This window comes from Protopterus annectens, chromosome 1.part1 (genome assembly GCF_019279795.1).
Source record: "Protopterus annectens isolate FY-2018-M chromosome 1.part1, PAN1.0, whole genome shotgun sequence".
NCBI classification, from domain to species: domain Eukaryota; kingdom Metazoa; phylum Chordata; order Ceratodontiformes; family Protopteridae; genus Protopterus; species Protopterus annectens.
The window spans coordinates 1,564,379,230-1,564,394,387 of NC_056726.1; the positions used below are offsets into that span (position 1 = coordinate 1,564,379,230).

At 38.1% G+C, this 15,158-nt stretch overlaps 1 protein-coding gene across 1 annotated transcript in view; it reads left to right on the forward strand.

The window, feature by feature from the left end:
• The window catches only part of NIPAL3 (NIPA like domain containing 3), a 750,101-nt gene that overhangs the window by 675,933 nt on the left and 59,010 nt on the right, over positions 1-15,158 (forward strand). The window contains exon 10 of the mRNA XM_044083192.1: positions 13,216-13,310. Within this exon, the coding sequence (XP_043939127.1) occupies positions 13,216-13,310 (95 nt within the window). The remainder of the gene's footprint in view (positions 1-13,215; positions 13,311-15,158) is intronic.

A 15,158-nucleotide genomic window follows, 5' to 3' on the forward strand; every position in this document is an offset into this window, starting at 1 on the left:
TTTACATATTTACAGGTACACGTATACCCATTTCTGTTTTTTTTACTGTATATTATTTTTCTTATAATATCTTCATTGTTATTCTTCCATAATTGACCCCCCACTCCTCCTTCCACCACCGCAATCCAACTTTTTGCAGTATATCTGACAAAATTAATTTTCTATTAAACAACATTTCATTCAGTCTTTCATTTCAAATAATGCACGTTGCATAAAATAATCTACTCTTCTCACATATTCTTCTTGTTCTTATGATATCCACATATAATGACATAAGCAATATAGATATAAATATGATTAACATTCTCAAAAATTTTATTTTCTCTACATTACTATTTTACATTTGAAAAAAAAAATTCTCTGTTGTCTCTTCCTCCCCAGAAAATAAACACAGTCTTTCAGTTTTCTTTTTATATGGCATAAACGCGTCCTGCGTATGGACTCTTTTAACCATCTGACATCGGGCAGGAGATATCCCAGCATCCCCTGCAGGACTACATGATTAAGTATCAGTTTCTACCGTATATTGATTAGACTTCTTAACTTGGGCACTAGTCCCAGGGATCTGGACACATAAGTCAATTTTTTATTTATTTGTTCAATGTATACTTACATATATTCCAGGTGCAATATTTATTTATTATATCTATAGTCGGTGTTATTTAACTCACTCAAGTGCAATATTAGACAAATAACTTGAGCATTTCAATCTGTAGTGTGTTTTGTATTACTTCAAATAGGGTAGTTAATTTAACTTGGGGGGGGTATTCTTTTCATAATATGAGTGCTGGTAAATGTCTCTGCTCGCTCTTCTGTGTATTGGGGTAGTATTGTATTTGTTAGTTATGTTTATTCCTCTACCTGTATGTGTTGTTTCACTTTCCTTTGTAATCTCAAGAATTGAGCTGATGCATGAAATTTCATTTAGGCTGCACGTGTGTAGTTCTAAATGACAATAAAGTTTATTTTGACTTTGATATTCCTCTTTACTGGTAACTTATTTATTATGATTCTCCATAGGAAATCCTGACACTACGATTTTGGTACACCACTTTTTCCTGACTTTAATGGCGTTAATCACTTCTGGTAAATGTTTCCATGAATTTATAAAATATTATTTCATCCCATTATTATACCACATTCTTCTACATTTCTCATTATCATCATATTTTTCATGTTAGTGTGTTTTCTTGATGAGTTTTAATTTATTCATTTACGTATGCTTTTCTCTTTTTCTTATTCTCATCTTCTCCCAGAATGTTACGTACTTGTACATAAACATTTTCACTGTCAATTTCTCATGTTTTTCCTTTGCCCACTTTAATACTCTATACACTTTTAAAGAAGCACAATAAACAACTGGATTTAGTAGCCACAATCCCCTTCATCTTCAGTCATACACAACACACCTCTATTTACTGGGTTTAATTTTGAACCACATACAAAAAAAAAACATGAGCTGCACAATTTCATTGTCCTATTTTTGTGGGATCATATAAGCGTTTGACATATTTGCTATTTTTTCCATTAGTACAGAATTCACCAGATAAACTTTTTTCCTGAAAGCTAAACTATACATCCTCTACAGTACACATTTTTCTTTCTTTCTTTTATTTTATCAAACCCTCCCATTGCATCATATCTGCATCATTTTTACCAAGTTTTATCCCTTGCAAGACACCTCATTCACTGAAAAATACACGCCCTCAATTTTCACCACTTGTCAAACCATTACTTTTATCATTATTCAGAGTAACCCCCATTTCCTTTAAACATCCGCTCAGCCAATCTGCCATTTCCCTCATGTGCATGTTCTTTCTAACTACAACTGTATCATCTGTGTATGTCAAGACTGCTGGAATCACCACATCCTTTTGCATCAAATCTCAAGTGTTTTTCATTTTCTAAGCTATTTCATTCACTACTGCATTCATTACTAATGCAGACAATATTCCTTTCGTGAGACATCCTTGTCTTATACCACAGTTCATGCAGATGTCTTTACTCAGCCACACATTCAGTAATACTGTCACTGTATGTTTCGTATGCTGACATACACACTTATATTACATATTACATATTTATCCATAACATCTTACAAAGCGTCATGTCCTACTGTATAAAATGCCTTGCTGATATCACCTACAATAAGTTTCGCATCATCCCTTTTACTTATAACATCATCTATAATTTCTCTCACAATCAATTCTTGACATCCCTTCCCTTTTATACAACATATACTTTCTTCCATAATATCCCTTATCCTTCCTTCTATTCTGCTCTGTACTAGTCTCAGAACAAATGTATAGTCTGCATGATTTAGTGTGGTGGGTCTCCATTTTTTATTTTAGTCTTCTTATTTTTCTTCCATATAAATTTTAATATCCCACTAATAACTCTTCATAAAGAGACCATTCCTTCAGCCATTCATTTAGTACATTTACAAACTGCTCTGTCAGTCCGTTAATTTATTGCACATTCCATCCCCTATACCATTTGGGCCTCATACTGAATCAGTATTTCCTTTCTAAAGTACTTTTTTTTTTTTTTGAACAGCAATGGAGAATGGAAGATCTTTGTTGCTGTTATCCTGCTTTGTTAAAAGAGTTTAACATAGCAAGATATCTTAAAAAAAAAAAAAAAAAAAGCAACGGAGGTCTTCCTTTCTCTGTTGCTTTTTTAAAGTTGTCTCGCTATGTTAAACTTGTTTAACATAGCGAAACAGCTTTAAAAAAAGCAATGGAGAAAGGAAAATTTCCATTGTTTTTTTTAAAGCTATCTCGCTATGTTAAACTCTTTTAACATAGCAAGACAAGTTTTTAAAAGCAATGGAGATCTTCCTTTCTCCGTTGCTTCCACACACACAGTTCTGATGTACTGCGTAACCATACGCATGTGCAGTACATCAGAACTGCCGCAGAATACTGGACAGCTGTGGAAGGGCAGCAAGGAGGCATTATACAATGCCATTATTTAAGAAAAGTATTCTTTTCTTAAATAATGTCATTGTATAATAGCGATAACCCACTTCTGGGTGTGGTTAATGCTGGATTTACCCACAGTTGTATTTGTTTGGCCACTCAGGCTTCGCCCTCGTGACCAAACCACACCAGCCGTGGGTAAATCCAGCATTACCCACACCCAGGCATGGGTTATTGCTTAAATCAATTTCAGATCCAAGTGCCTTCCCTTCTAGAAGTCCTTTGACTTTTGTTTCATACAATTAATTTACTACATTTTCTCACTTCCAGTATTTGCATATATCTTTCCCTTTTCTTGTACATTTTCTCCTCAAATCACAATTAAAGTCCCTTGCAATTATAATGTACATGTTAACCACCATATATTCTAATATTTGATGAAACAGATTCTTTCCTTGCACTAGTTATATATACATATAATGCTGTAGTTCTGTAAACATATTCACTCCCCTTCCTATCCACAACAGTTGGCCTTCCCATCCTTAGTAATGTGACATCTAGTATTTTCACACTTTTTTTTATATACCACACAGTCACTCCAGAATAACATTCACTTCCCAAGTTTCATATTACATTTCCTTCTCACAATTTTTTGTTTGCAGTCTTTCTTCACTTGTTGGAAATCCTCCATCCTGTAACAGAGTAATATCCACTTCACATTTAGCACACTATTCCAGTGTCCTGATCCTATTTACAATGTTAATAATACTGTTCATATTTATTAAAATTACTCTAAAGTTGTTGCTTTGCCTTCTTTTTAAGTTTAGGGGAAATATTTTTTAAATTTTCATTTTCTTAATTTTACTCTTTCCCTAATTGATTTTTTTTTATTGGATTTATGCACAAATAATCCTTGAGCCTCAGAATCAGAGTTTTCACTGGTTAGAACTTCAAAAAATGTATTAGTGGCAGTCCCTTCTCCTGACCTCTCCCCTTGCATGCAGTCTCTGTCCTTATTTTTCCTCTTCCATATGTTTTTTTAACAGTTTCTTCATTATTTCACCCTCTTCCCTAGCCTGTTGTAGTCCTTTCTTATGTTTTCTTTCCCTTTTTCATTATTTAATATTTTCACTTGGCAATCCATCAAAAGTGGTCTGTTTTTTCTCAGACACACACCTTGCTGTATGTCTTTTCCCCCCACACTGGTAACATTATACCCTGTCACAATCATTAATTAAATGAGAAGGGTCTCCTCAAAAGAAACATGATTTAGGATGGCCAGCATATCTTAATGTCCCATTTTGACCAGCCATAAAAATAGCACTTGCAAGTGTTTCACCATGTTTTTTTTTTTGACATTTCAGAATCACTTCCAACCATACCACTCAACTGTCCAGATTTTTTGCAGAATGTTCAGATTTTTGCCTACTATCTTTAGTCTGGTCTTAATAAAATGTGCGGTTTTCTGGCAAATTATTGAAGTTTAAAGTCACCAAATAGTAAATAATGACAGATATTTGCGTTTCAAACTTCATATTCTTCAGGAAGTACATAATAATTCTAAACCTGTTATTCTATTAGTTTGTAAGAGCAATTTTAAAATCTGTCCCTATTTTTGGGCCTTTTTCCCCCATTATTTCTGTCTCTGTCCAGATTTCTTGGGCTGAGAGGTTGAGGTATTCTTCCACCCCCCCCCCTCATTCCTTAAGTTTCTTTCATATCTGACTTTCACAATATTAACACTTTCACGCAGACCCTGCATGCATTTTTTTTAATGTCATCTTCTTCCAGTTCATCAATTCTAAACTACAAAGTAACTTTTTTTAACATTTAAGTTGCTACCAAAAAGCAAATAAATAAATGTCTTTTTTGTTTCACACTTGTAGAAATTTCATGATCAGTCCATCAGTTTCAAAGTTGCCACAGAAAGTTTTTGTCCCAATATATATATAAAAGACCAATTTTCATGAGCTTTAAAACCCAGAACAGTTACCAAACTGTCCCACACAAAAGTATCTGTTTATTACTGTGTATTTTTTGGATTTTTTTGTTCTTATTCTCATAATTTTTCCTCCATTCCTTTTAAAACAGTTTTACTTTCACTTTGTTGATGCTCTCCTCTTTGCCTGCTGTCACTGCAGCATAAGTTTTAGTTACTGCATTATCTGCTGCCAAAAAAACGGACACCTTCTCAGTTTGTTGCCGCTGCTTTCCTCTTGTATTTTCTGTCATTGCTGTATAAGTTTTAACTGCTACATTCTGCGATGCCACATCACCTGGTTCCTTTTCCACATTACCATCCTCAACACTTCTGAAAATGTCATCTCCCATCTCACCCCAAGAAACAGCAGAACTAGCCCCTGGATCATCCTGCTCAATTATTTTTAACACAACATCATGTGCAGGTCCTCCTGATACCAGCTCTGTTATCTGCACCACTTCAACAGACTCGCATAGTTCCATCTCCATGGAAACAGAAAAGCACTGCTCATTTGTAACATGTTTATTTACATTCTGAAACTCCATATTGAAGACATTTTTCTCCAGATTCTCACCTTCCTCCTGAAAGCTCTCCATGGCTTTTCTCTCTTCCTCCATACTGCTGATTCCCTTAGGCCCCCACCTTACTGCTGCAGGAACCTTCCAGTGGCAACTAGCAGCTCCAAAGAGTAGGGCAAGTTCCATGATACCCTGGCCAAATTTCCCCTAGTAATAATACTGACTTGGGTGTCCCCTGAAAAGAGTCTACTAGCCTAGTGGGACTAACCTGTTCAAAGGATAAATAAATAAATTAAGAGTCAAGTAAGGTCTTCCTGGATAAAAGAAAGGTAAGATAAAAGGAAGGTAAAAAGGTTGCAATAGAAACATTCAAGTTCGTGAAGGAAATGATAACATTCTTGGTAGATAACACGTTTTAAAAAGATGCATGACAACAAGCATGATTATTTTGTGATTTGAGAAACAAAGAACAGACATCCGTGGGCCACTATTAGTAGATATTTTGTTAGATATGATGGTTTCATGGTAAGCGTTGTAGAGCATGATTATGAAATGGAGTTAAAAAAAAGTTGCTTGAGAAAGTTTTTATGTTTTATTCTGAAATGAGATAGACAGGAACAGTCTCTGTTACCTAACGCCTGCCAGTAAATTGCATGTTTTCAAACTTGGAGTGCCAGACCATTCATTTCTGTCAGTTAGTTATGCATTCCTTTGTTGGTTACACTGTTCATAGATTCTTACTAAGCTTACTGCCAGCAAAACAATTGAGAAGATCAACAACGTTGCCCAGTACTGGTGGGAGGCTATCTGTGTCCCCCACTAAGTAGGCTTTTTCTCTGTATACCACCAGTGAAAATTTGTGATAACCCATCCAGTTAAAGGCTACTACAAAAGTGCTCTTGTTGATAAGTAAGGCCAGCCTGTTCCAGAAACTATGGATACAGTGAATGAGGCATAAACAAGTCTAGCCATCTGCAGTGAGAATAGAACCCACAATCTTCGACTCTTTCACCATTTAAAAAAAACAGTGTTTCAAGTTGAGCCACTATACTAGCATTACACGTTCCAGACTGGAGTCCGGTGTGGGTTTAGCTTCTCTGCCTTCTGCCTGTTGAGTTTGAGGATAAAGTCTGGTTGCCGTGCAACACTGAACTGTATAAAGGGGGTAATTGAAGAACGGAATGAAGAAACGAATGAATGAATGTTTCCGTTGCATATTTTGGGATAATCAGTGAAATAAGATGGTCAGTGGAGAAACTACTGAAGCCAGTCAGTCAGCTTGGATGGATTTCTAAATTTCATAATCTTAATCATGGTCAGTCCTTATATTTAGTACATAGTAATGAGGACACACGTACATCAAGTTACAGAGTAAAGTATTTAATGCAAGCAAACCTTAACATGAACAGAATGAAAGACGTTTCCAGAATGTTATATCTGTAAAGAAATCTGTGAGGGGAAGTGGTTAGTAATGTGACATAGGAATGGGGAGCAGGAAAAATTCCAGAACTTGGGTGTTAAATTGCCTGTTGATTGGTGATCTGCATTTGCATCTTAACACATGTATACCACACAGTCTTGCCCAGTCAAGGACAGGACAGGATTTTTGGAATTCTTTTTTGTTCCTCCACAGCACCCTGCCCATTAGTCCCCCTACCTACACCTAGTCAGCCCATTTGGTCCACAGAGTGAGAGCCAGGCATCCCCATGCTAGATGCAAGGCCTACATCTCATTCTTGTTCATGCATGGATACCCTATTTGCCCCATTTGTTCTCCCGTAGTGAGTTTGAGCTGTGGGAAGGAGTTCACACCTACCTCTTGGTAGCTGTCTGAGGTCCACTGAGTGCTGTCTACTGTGGGAAGTGTGCTGCTGCAAGCTGACTTCCATGACCTGTGCATTTGCACAATGGTAAGTGTGCTCAACAGACCCAGTTGGCATGGGTGCAACACCTAGTCCTGTTCCTTGGCTGTCACTGAAGTGGTGATTCAGAGTCACCTCCCGCTGGATAGGTGTGTCAACAATAGTCTTTGTCATTCTCATTCTGTCCTGCATGGTTCTTCTAACACCCAACCCTCAAATCAAACCTGGTTGTGTCTGGAACGTAATCAGGGCTTTATCCCCAATTAATATACAGCCAAGCTAGGAATTTTAGAATTGTTAATCAGATTTCATTCTGTCCCCCATCTGTGAAATGACCAGCATTTTCTGACTCATGTACCACACCCATGTTCTCTTCCACCTGCAGTATAACTGCCATTTTTCCCCATGTTACATATCCTAAATATAAAATTAAGGATGCAGCAGAAATGCGACAATCATTATATTAGAAGTATACAGTTGAACATTTGACTATCTTATTTGCTAGCTCACTTGCACTTCTGATTTCATTTAGGAATGCTTAATGTATGCTCTTTCAATACTAATGCATTAAAAAGCAACATCAATTGAAAACAAAGTGTACAGGCCTTTTCCTTTGGTTGGGAAAAGCTCCTTTACCACCATATTTAATATGATCAACAGTGGGGTCATTGTACTGCTGGGTGAGCAAGGCTCCTTTACCACCAGATTTAATATGATCAGCAGTGGGGTCATTGTACTGCTTGGTGAGCAAGGCTCATTTACCACCAGATTTAATATGATCAGCAGTGGGATCATGGCACTGCTGAGTGAGCAAGGCTGCTTTACCACCAGATTTAATATGATCAGCAGTGGGGTCATTGTACTGCTTGGTGACCAAATCTCCTTCACAACCAGATTTAATATGATCAGCAGTGGGGTCATGGTACTGGTGGCTGAGCAAGGCTCATTTACCACCAGATTTAATATGATCAGCAGTGGGATCATGGCACTGCTGAGTGAGCAAGGCTGCTTTACCACCAGATTTAATATGATCAGCAGTGGGGTCATTGTACTGCTTGGTGACCAAATCTCCTTCACAACCAGATTTAATATGATCAGCAGTGGGGTCATGGTACTGGTGGCTGAGCAAGGCCCTTTTACCACCAGATTTAATATGATCAACAGTGGGGTCATGGTACTGCTGGGTGAACAAGGCTCCTTTTGCCACCAGATTTAATATGATCAGCAGAGGGGTCATGGTACTGCTGTGTGAGCAAGTCCCTTTTACCACCAGATTTAATATGATCAGCAGTGGGGTCATGATACTGCTGGGTGAGCAAGGCTCCTTTACCACCAGATTTAATATGATCAGCAGTGGGGTCATTGTACTGCTGGGTGAACAAGGTTCCTTTACCACCAGATTTAATATGATCAGCAGCGGGTTCATTGTACTGCTTGGTGAGCAAGGCTCCTTTACCACCAGATTTAATATGATCAGCAGTGGGGGTCATTGTACTGCTGGGTGAACAAGGTTCCTTTACCACCAGATTTAATATGATCAGCGGTGGGGTCATTGTACTGCTGGGTGAGCAAGTCTCCTTTACCACTAGATTTAATATGATCAGCGGTGGGGTCATTGTACTGCTGGGTGAGCAAGTCTCCTTTACCACTAGATTTAATATGATCAGCAAAAGCAAAAAAAAGAAAGAAATACCACCAACAACGAACAAGCTATTCAGCCTTCAAAGAGTAAAAAAGTATAAAAAAACACCATGATAATATACAAATAAAATTTACAAGTCACACCCCACTGTTAATTAACTTAAATTACATACTTCCAATTACAATCTTTATTTAACCCTGATGGTTCCAAACTGTTAATTTTTAAAATATATGAGGTTTCCTTTCTACGCAGTTTGCTAAGCTAACCAATTCCCCCAAAGATACCTCAGTAAGCAACAATAGATTGAATTTTGTAAATTTTGCAAAGATAGAAACTTTGTTGTGAAGCCATCTGACAAAGGTAACCAAATAGTGATTTTGAACTTTGTACAATACTTAGATATGTGCTGTATACACCTAAATGATGGTAATGTTTATGAGAAATGTAACATTGATTGTTATTTCAGAGCTGGTGATGAGTATCTGTTATTGTTGGATAAGGGACAGCGTTTGGGTTATTTTTCTTCGAATGATGTTACAAAAAAGTTTTGTGTGGAAAACAGCAGTCTTCCTGTTTTCTACTGTTTACCCAAGACGCATAAGAGCCTCAATAACTTAACTGGGAGACCAGTTGTTTCTGCTGAAAAATATTTTAAAACCTATTAGTATTTTTCTGCATGAATTTTAAAAAATATATATGTTTTGGCATTAACCTCATATGTAAGAGACAGCCAAGATTTCCTGACTAAAATACAGGGTTTTAGATGGAATAGTTCCATGTACTGGTTGTGCATGGACGTTAAAAGTTTATATACCAACATTAGGCATGATGTTCATAGGTTTATACTAGGCTATCTGCCCTTAGGCATTTATAAGCCTAGCCCAAAGTTTTGTGGCTTACACCACCCCTTATATGAAAAAATACTGTGCCCATTAGTTTGTTGTGCCTCTGTCCAGCAGTGACACAGAGATGATTCCCGGGGTAAACCTACGATCTCCCATCCACAGGTCAAGATTTCTGTTGAACAGAGCCAGCGAGGTGCTCTGCCTCACATGGACCGGGATTTTATTCCACAGCATAGGGAGTCTCTGAGTGATAAATCTATCACTCAAGCACGTCCTATTTATATCCGTACTAAGGTTTAAGTCGTTTGCTCTAGTGGTTTTGGTGGATTTGGATGTTTTGAGGTGGAGCTTGTCCATTAATTCCAGGTTGGACATGGCCTTGTATGTCAGGCACATGTCACCTCTGAGCAGACGGTATGCGACTGAATAGAGCTGGAGTTTCTTCAATCTGGCAGCATATGACAGATTTTGGAGTCCCTTTATCCTTTTGGTGAGGAACTTTTGGGGTCTCTCCAATTGCTGCAGATGTCGGGTGAGATGCATCCCGAATGGGGCATTGTACTCGATCATTGGTCTGATAAGTGAAGAGTACAGGGGAACAATGACCTCACTAGATCTGGATGTGAATCCCTTCATGATCAGGTGGGCAATGTAGAAGGTCTTTCTAACCACTTTAGCAACGTGAGTGTCAAAAGAAAGGCCACTGTCAACCTGGGTCCCCAGGTCCCTGATAACCTCTTCTGTGCTTAGTGGATTGCCGCCTGTATGGTAGCTTGGGTTACCTTGTTTTTCCCGAAGGGTATGACTATACATTTTTTGGCGTTTAACTTCAGGCCATGGCTCTGGCACCAGCTATCTCTTTCCGTGAGTCCCTTCTGAAGGATATCCGTGTCCGATGCACTTTCCACTATGGCGCCCAGTTTGGTATTCATGCTCTGTTTTATTTTCTGGGTGACTTCCCTATGTCTCACTTTGTGATTGGTTTGGTGGCATTTTGCTTAAAGAATACTTTTTTTACTTTCAGTGGGCAAGTTTTCCATCAGCTGCAGGGGACTGCAATGGGGGCAGCCTCTGCCCCCATATATGCAAACCTGGTGATGGGCAAATTTGAGCTTGATAATATATATCGTCATAATTTTTATAGGTCCCAGGTTTTGCTATACTTAAGATTTATTGATGATCTTATTTTTCTATGTGAAGGTCCTGTGGACACGGCCCCTCAGTTTATGGAAGACTTACAAGTTAACAGCATGGGCTTACAATTTGAGGTATCCAGCTTGGTATGGAGGTTAATTTTTTGGACATCAAACTTAGTCAGTTGAATAGTGGATTGTATAATACATTTGAATACTGAATTGTATAATACATTTGAACAGAGAAATCAGTTTTTATACGGAAATATTTGCCATCCAGATCATTTGATAAAGGGTTTATGTTATAATGAATTTTTAAGGATACACAGATTATGTAATAAGGATGAAGTTTTTTTTTCAGGAAATCATGGAATCTGAAAAAATGTTTCTAGATAAGGGTTATAATGGAATTAGTTCTGGATGCAAATGTTAAGGTGATGGAATTAAGATGGCCTGATGCCCAAAATAACGGGGGTTTGAGGTAATGATTATATCCATGAGAATAGTGGTCGTATGTGTTTAAGGTCTAATGATACCTCTCCCCAATATGTAACCAATAAGGAGAGGAATTCGTATCTACTTTGTCACTACTTTTAATGTTATTAGTGATAACGTAATGAACACGATTTGTCAGGTTTGGCCTAGCAAGGAATTCAATACATTGCTACCTAAGAGGTTACAAATTTCTTATAAGAGGGCTAGAATTCTAAGGGATATGGTTATACATAACCAGTTTGAAACACCTGTGGTGGAAATTAACATAGAAATGCCAATACCTAAAGGTACTATACCATGTAATAGATGCTCTGTATGCAAAAATGTGGTTAATAGTTTTAAGCATATTAATGGACAATATTTTTTTTGCTAGAGGTAGTTTTAGTTGCAACACATGGGGTTATATATGCCTTAAAGTGTAGTTGTAATAAATATTACATTGGTGAAACCAGTAGGAGCGTTCAAGTGCGTTTTCAAGTGCACTTAAGAGATATAAAAAATGCTAAAATAGCCCTTTAGGCAGTCATTTTTCTGATTTTCATAGTTCCAGTCCCAATCATATTTGTGGTTGTGTTTTGGAAAAAATTGAGGTATCTTTGGGGGAATTGGTTAGCTTAGATAGCAAACTGCGTAGAAAGGAAAGATTGTAGTTGGAGGTATGTAATTTAATTTAATTAACAGTGGGTGTGACTTGTAAATTTTATTTGTATATTATCATGGTGTTTTTTTTATACTTTTTTACTCTTTGAAGGCTGAATAGCCGAGGTGCTAAGTAATAAATTTGTTGGCTTGTTCATTGTTGGTGGTATTTTTCTCTGTTCCAGTTTATGTGCCTGAAGCTGAGACATTTGGTGTCTGGGTGATACGCAAACTGTCCTCTTATGAATATGCATTTACAGAACATGGGCTTCATGGTGTGTGCTTATGTACGTCCTTCTGTTTCACTGTAAATTTGCAGACTGAGTTGATTTATTAGGTTGTACTTCTGATAAGATTTTTTTCTCAGATCGTCATATGATCAAAACTACCCAACTTCCAAATGAATTTTCAAGGGAATTTATTGGGAACCAAAGCTTTTCACATCTGCCATGCAGAGAAGCCCTACTCACTTGAACATCAACTTTGAGGAAGATGAAATGGCAACTTTGCCAAAATGCCGATTCAGCAAATCATGTGCTGAAAATAGGCTTGACAAACCACGACATTGACATTTCACATTTCATTACTAGAGTAGGAAACAAGATAGTACCGCAGCAAGTGAAACCGCTCAAAAGCATGTGCTCTCCAGGGGTTACTACTGCTTTCTCATGGTAGTTTGTTGACAAGACAAGCTGGTACTACTAAATCTAGCAGATGCCCCATTTTCTCAACATAACATTAGAAACACAAGAAGATGACATAATCATCTTCCCCTGTTATGAAGGTTGGAGGTCACTGGACTCAAACCCTTGTCTCCAACTTTGCCGCCTAACACCTTGACAGTTGTATATTGTTGCATCCATTTGCATGAAGCTCTACACTGAAACCCAGTGATCTTATTTATGGGCAGTAAATAGAGGCAAATCAAATAAATGTCCAGTAACTTCAAGATGCAGAAAGACTAACATTTTAGATGCATAATTAATCCAATTAAGTGATTCTTCAAGCCGTAGGCCTGCATTGTGGTGAGTTGTATTGTTTGTACGGTGATCTTCTCCGGGGTCAACCTGGTCCACTGAGTTAAAAAACAATTAATTGTATGATGCTATACATTATGTTGTAATGGTAATTCTAAATCTCTTTTTGCTTTTTGTACTAACGTGAACTTTTGTTTTTTAGGTGCCTTACTGCATTTTTGGGGGTCTTCTTGATTACAAAGAACAGAAGGAGAGTTAAAGGCTTTGAACCTTATGTTTCAATGGATACAATGGCAAGTAAGTATCAATGTATTAAATAACCATAATTGTGGTTGCATATAACATTTAGATGATCTGTTTCAGTATGTTCGTGAGTCCCTAAGTTTTTGCTGTGTGTTCAATTTCTTTCCAAGTCCCAAAGACAGTGACATAGGTAAGCTGGAAATCATCCAGATTGCTGGCAGGTGTGCATGCTATATGTGAACGTTTGAGTCAGTGAGTGGGTGTGTGTGTGGGTCTGTGTTTCTTCCTGTGATAGACTGCTGTCCTGTTCAGGATTAATATGATATGCCTTGATATTTAGAAGTGCTAGGATAAAACCTGGCTCCCCTACAACCCTGAGAAAGAAAGATGTTGGAGAGTGAATACATTTAAGGGTTCTTTTTTAGTGAATGTTAATGGATGTGGCTTCAGTAGTAAACTGTAAAATGATTGCCCATATTGAAAAGGAAGTCCTCTGATATTTCTATTTCCATAGACAACAGGTGTAAATATACTTGCATTTGTACAGCTGCATATTAATTGTTAGCAAGGTAACCCTTGTACAAGTTTAGTGAGTCTAGGTCTGTATGAAACTGTTCAAACCCCATCTCTTTAAAAAAAATGTTCTTAGCAATAAGTATGGCCACTTGTTGGACTTGATGTTCCAGCTTGGGGTGGCCACCTCAGATCTGAGAGTGAAAGTAGTCTCCTGCTCTGATGGTTCAGCCTTGAGATACCATTCGATGCTGACCTGAGTGTGTACAGGAAGTTATGTAATATTACTAATACTTTTCTCTCTCTTGCTCTTCATCAGCTCCTTTTGGATTACAGTGCAAATTGGTATGGAGCTGTTGGTTGCAAGGTGTAATAGCTCTGTGATAGTGGATGTTAATTGTTTGGATCCTGAAACTAATATGTCTTACTTCTGTAGCTATGAAAGAACCACAGTATGATTCTGAGTTCTACTGTTTTCAAATGACAAAAAATGATGCAATGATGAAGGCATATCATCCTTCTGGAGGTCAGTTTGGTATTCAGCCTGTACTGTTCGTGGAATCCGTTTGGGACCGTCTGTACAATGGAATGCTTTTTCTGTCCACAGAGATGTCTGCTTTGAGAAACTAAGCAGCTATAGCTTTTCAGAGTAACCTGTCAGTTACTCCAAGCCGCTATGCTTTTCAAACTCATTGATAGGTTGTTTAGTCCAGCCTGTTTGGTTGCCAGGACGCCCTTTATTTTACATGATTGTGAATGAACTGCTTGATTCTTTGAGGAAAAGGTGGACTGCATTACAAAGGAAGCATTCCTGGGAGCTTACAGTGGGTTTTGCTTTTGTGTGACAAAATTATACAATCAGACTGGTCTGAGGTTGAGTTTGGTGACCTTAATTTTACAGAGCTTATGTAGATGCTTCATGTCTGTGACCCACTGCATGTAGGCTAGACTCGTACAAGCTTGCTAGGATGCTGATGTGTTCAACCAAAAAAACACACCACCGGCACACGTCCAGGAAACTGTGTAAGGAACGTAGCTAAAACAGCAGCTCTTAAATGCACAATACAATCCACGAATAATCCACCAAACAACCATGTTGTGTAGAGTCTTGTGTCCTTTCATTTTTTACATTTTGTAAGACACCCAGGTGTCAGCATCTTAGCCCAGGATGTCCTTCAAGGATGCATCTGCAGTCCTTACAAATGGGTTGTCCTGTCGTCAGGCAGCCCTTCGGTCGGCCAGATTCCAAAGTCTGGGTCTGGCCTCGGCTGGTGTCGCACTTCACCCGACGTCATAGCTGCAGTTATTCAGGTATAAAGACATCAGCCGACGCCATTTTCCTCAGTCTTTCTTGCCGCGTGGCGCCCGAAGCAGAAGCTGTTCGCAAGT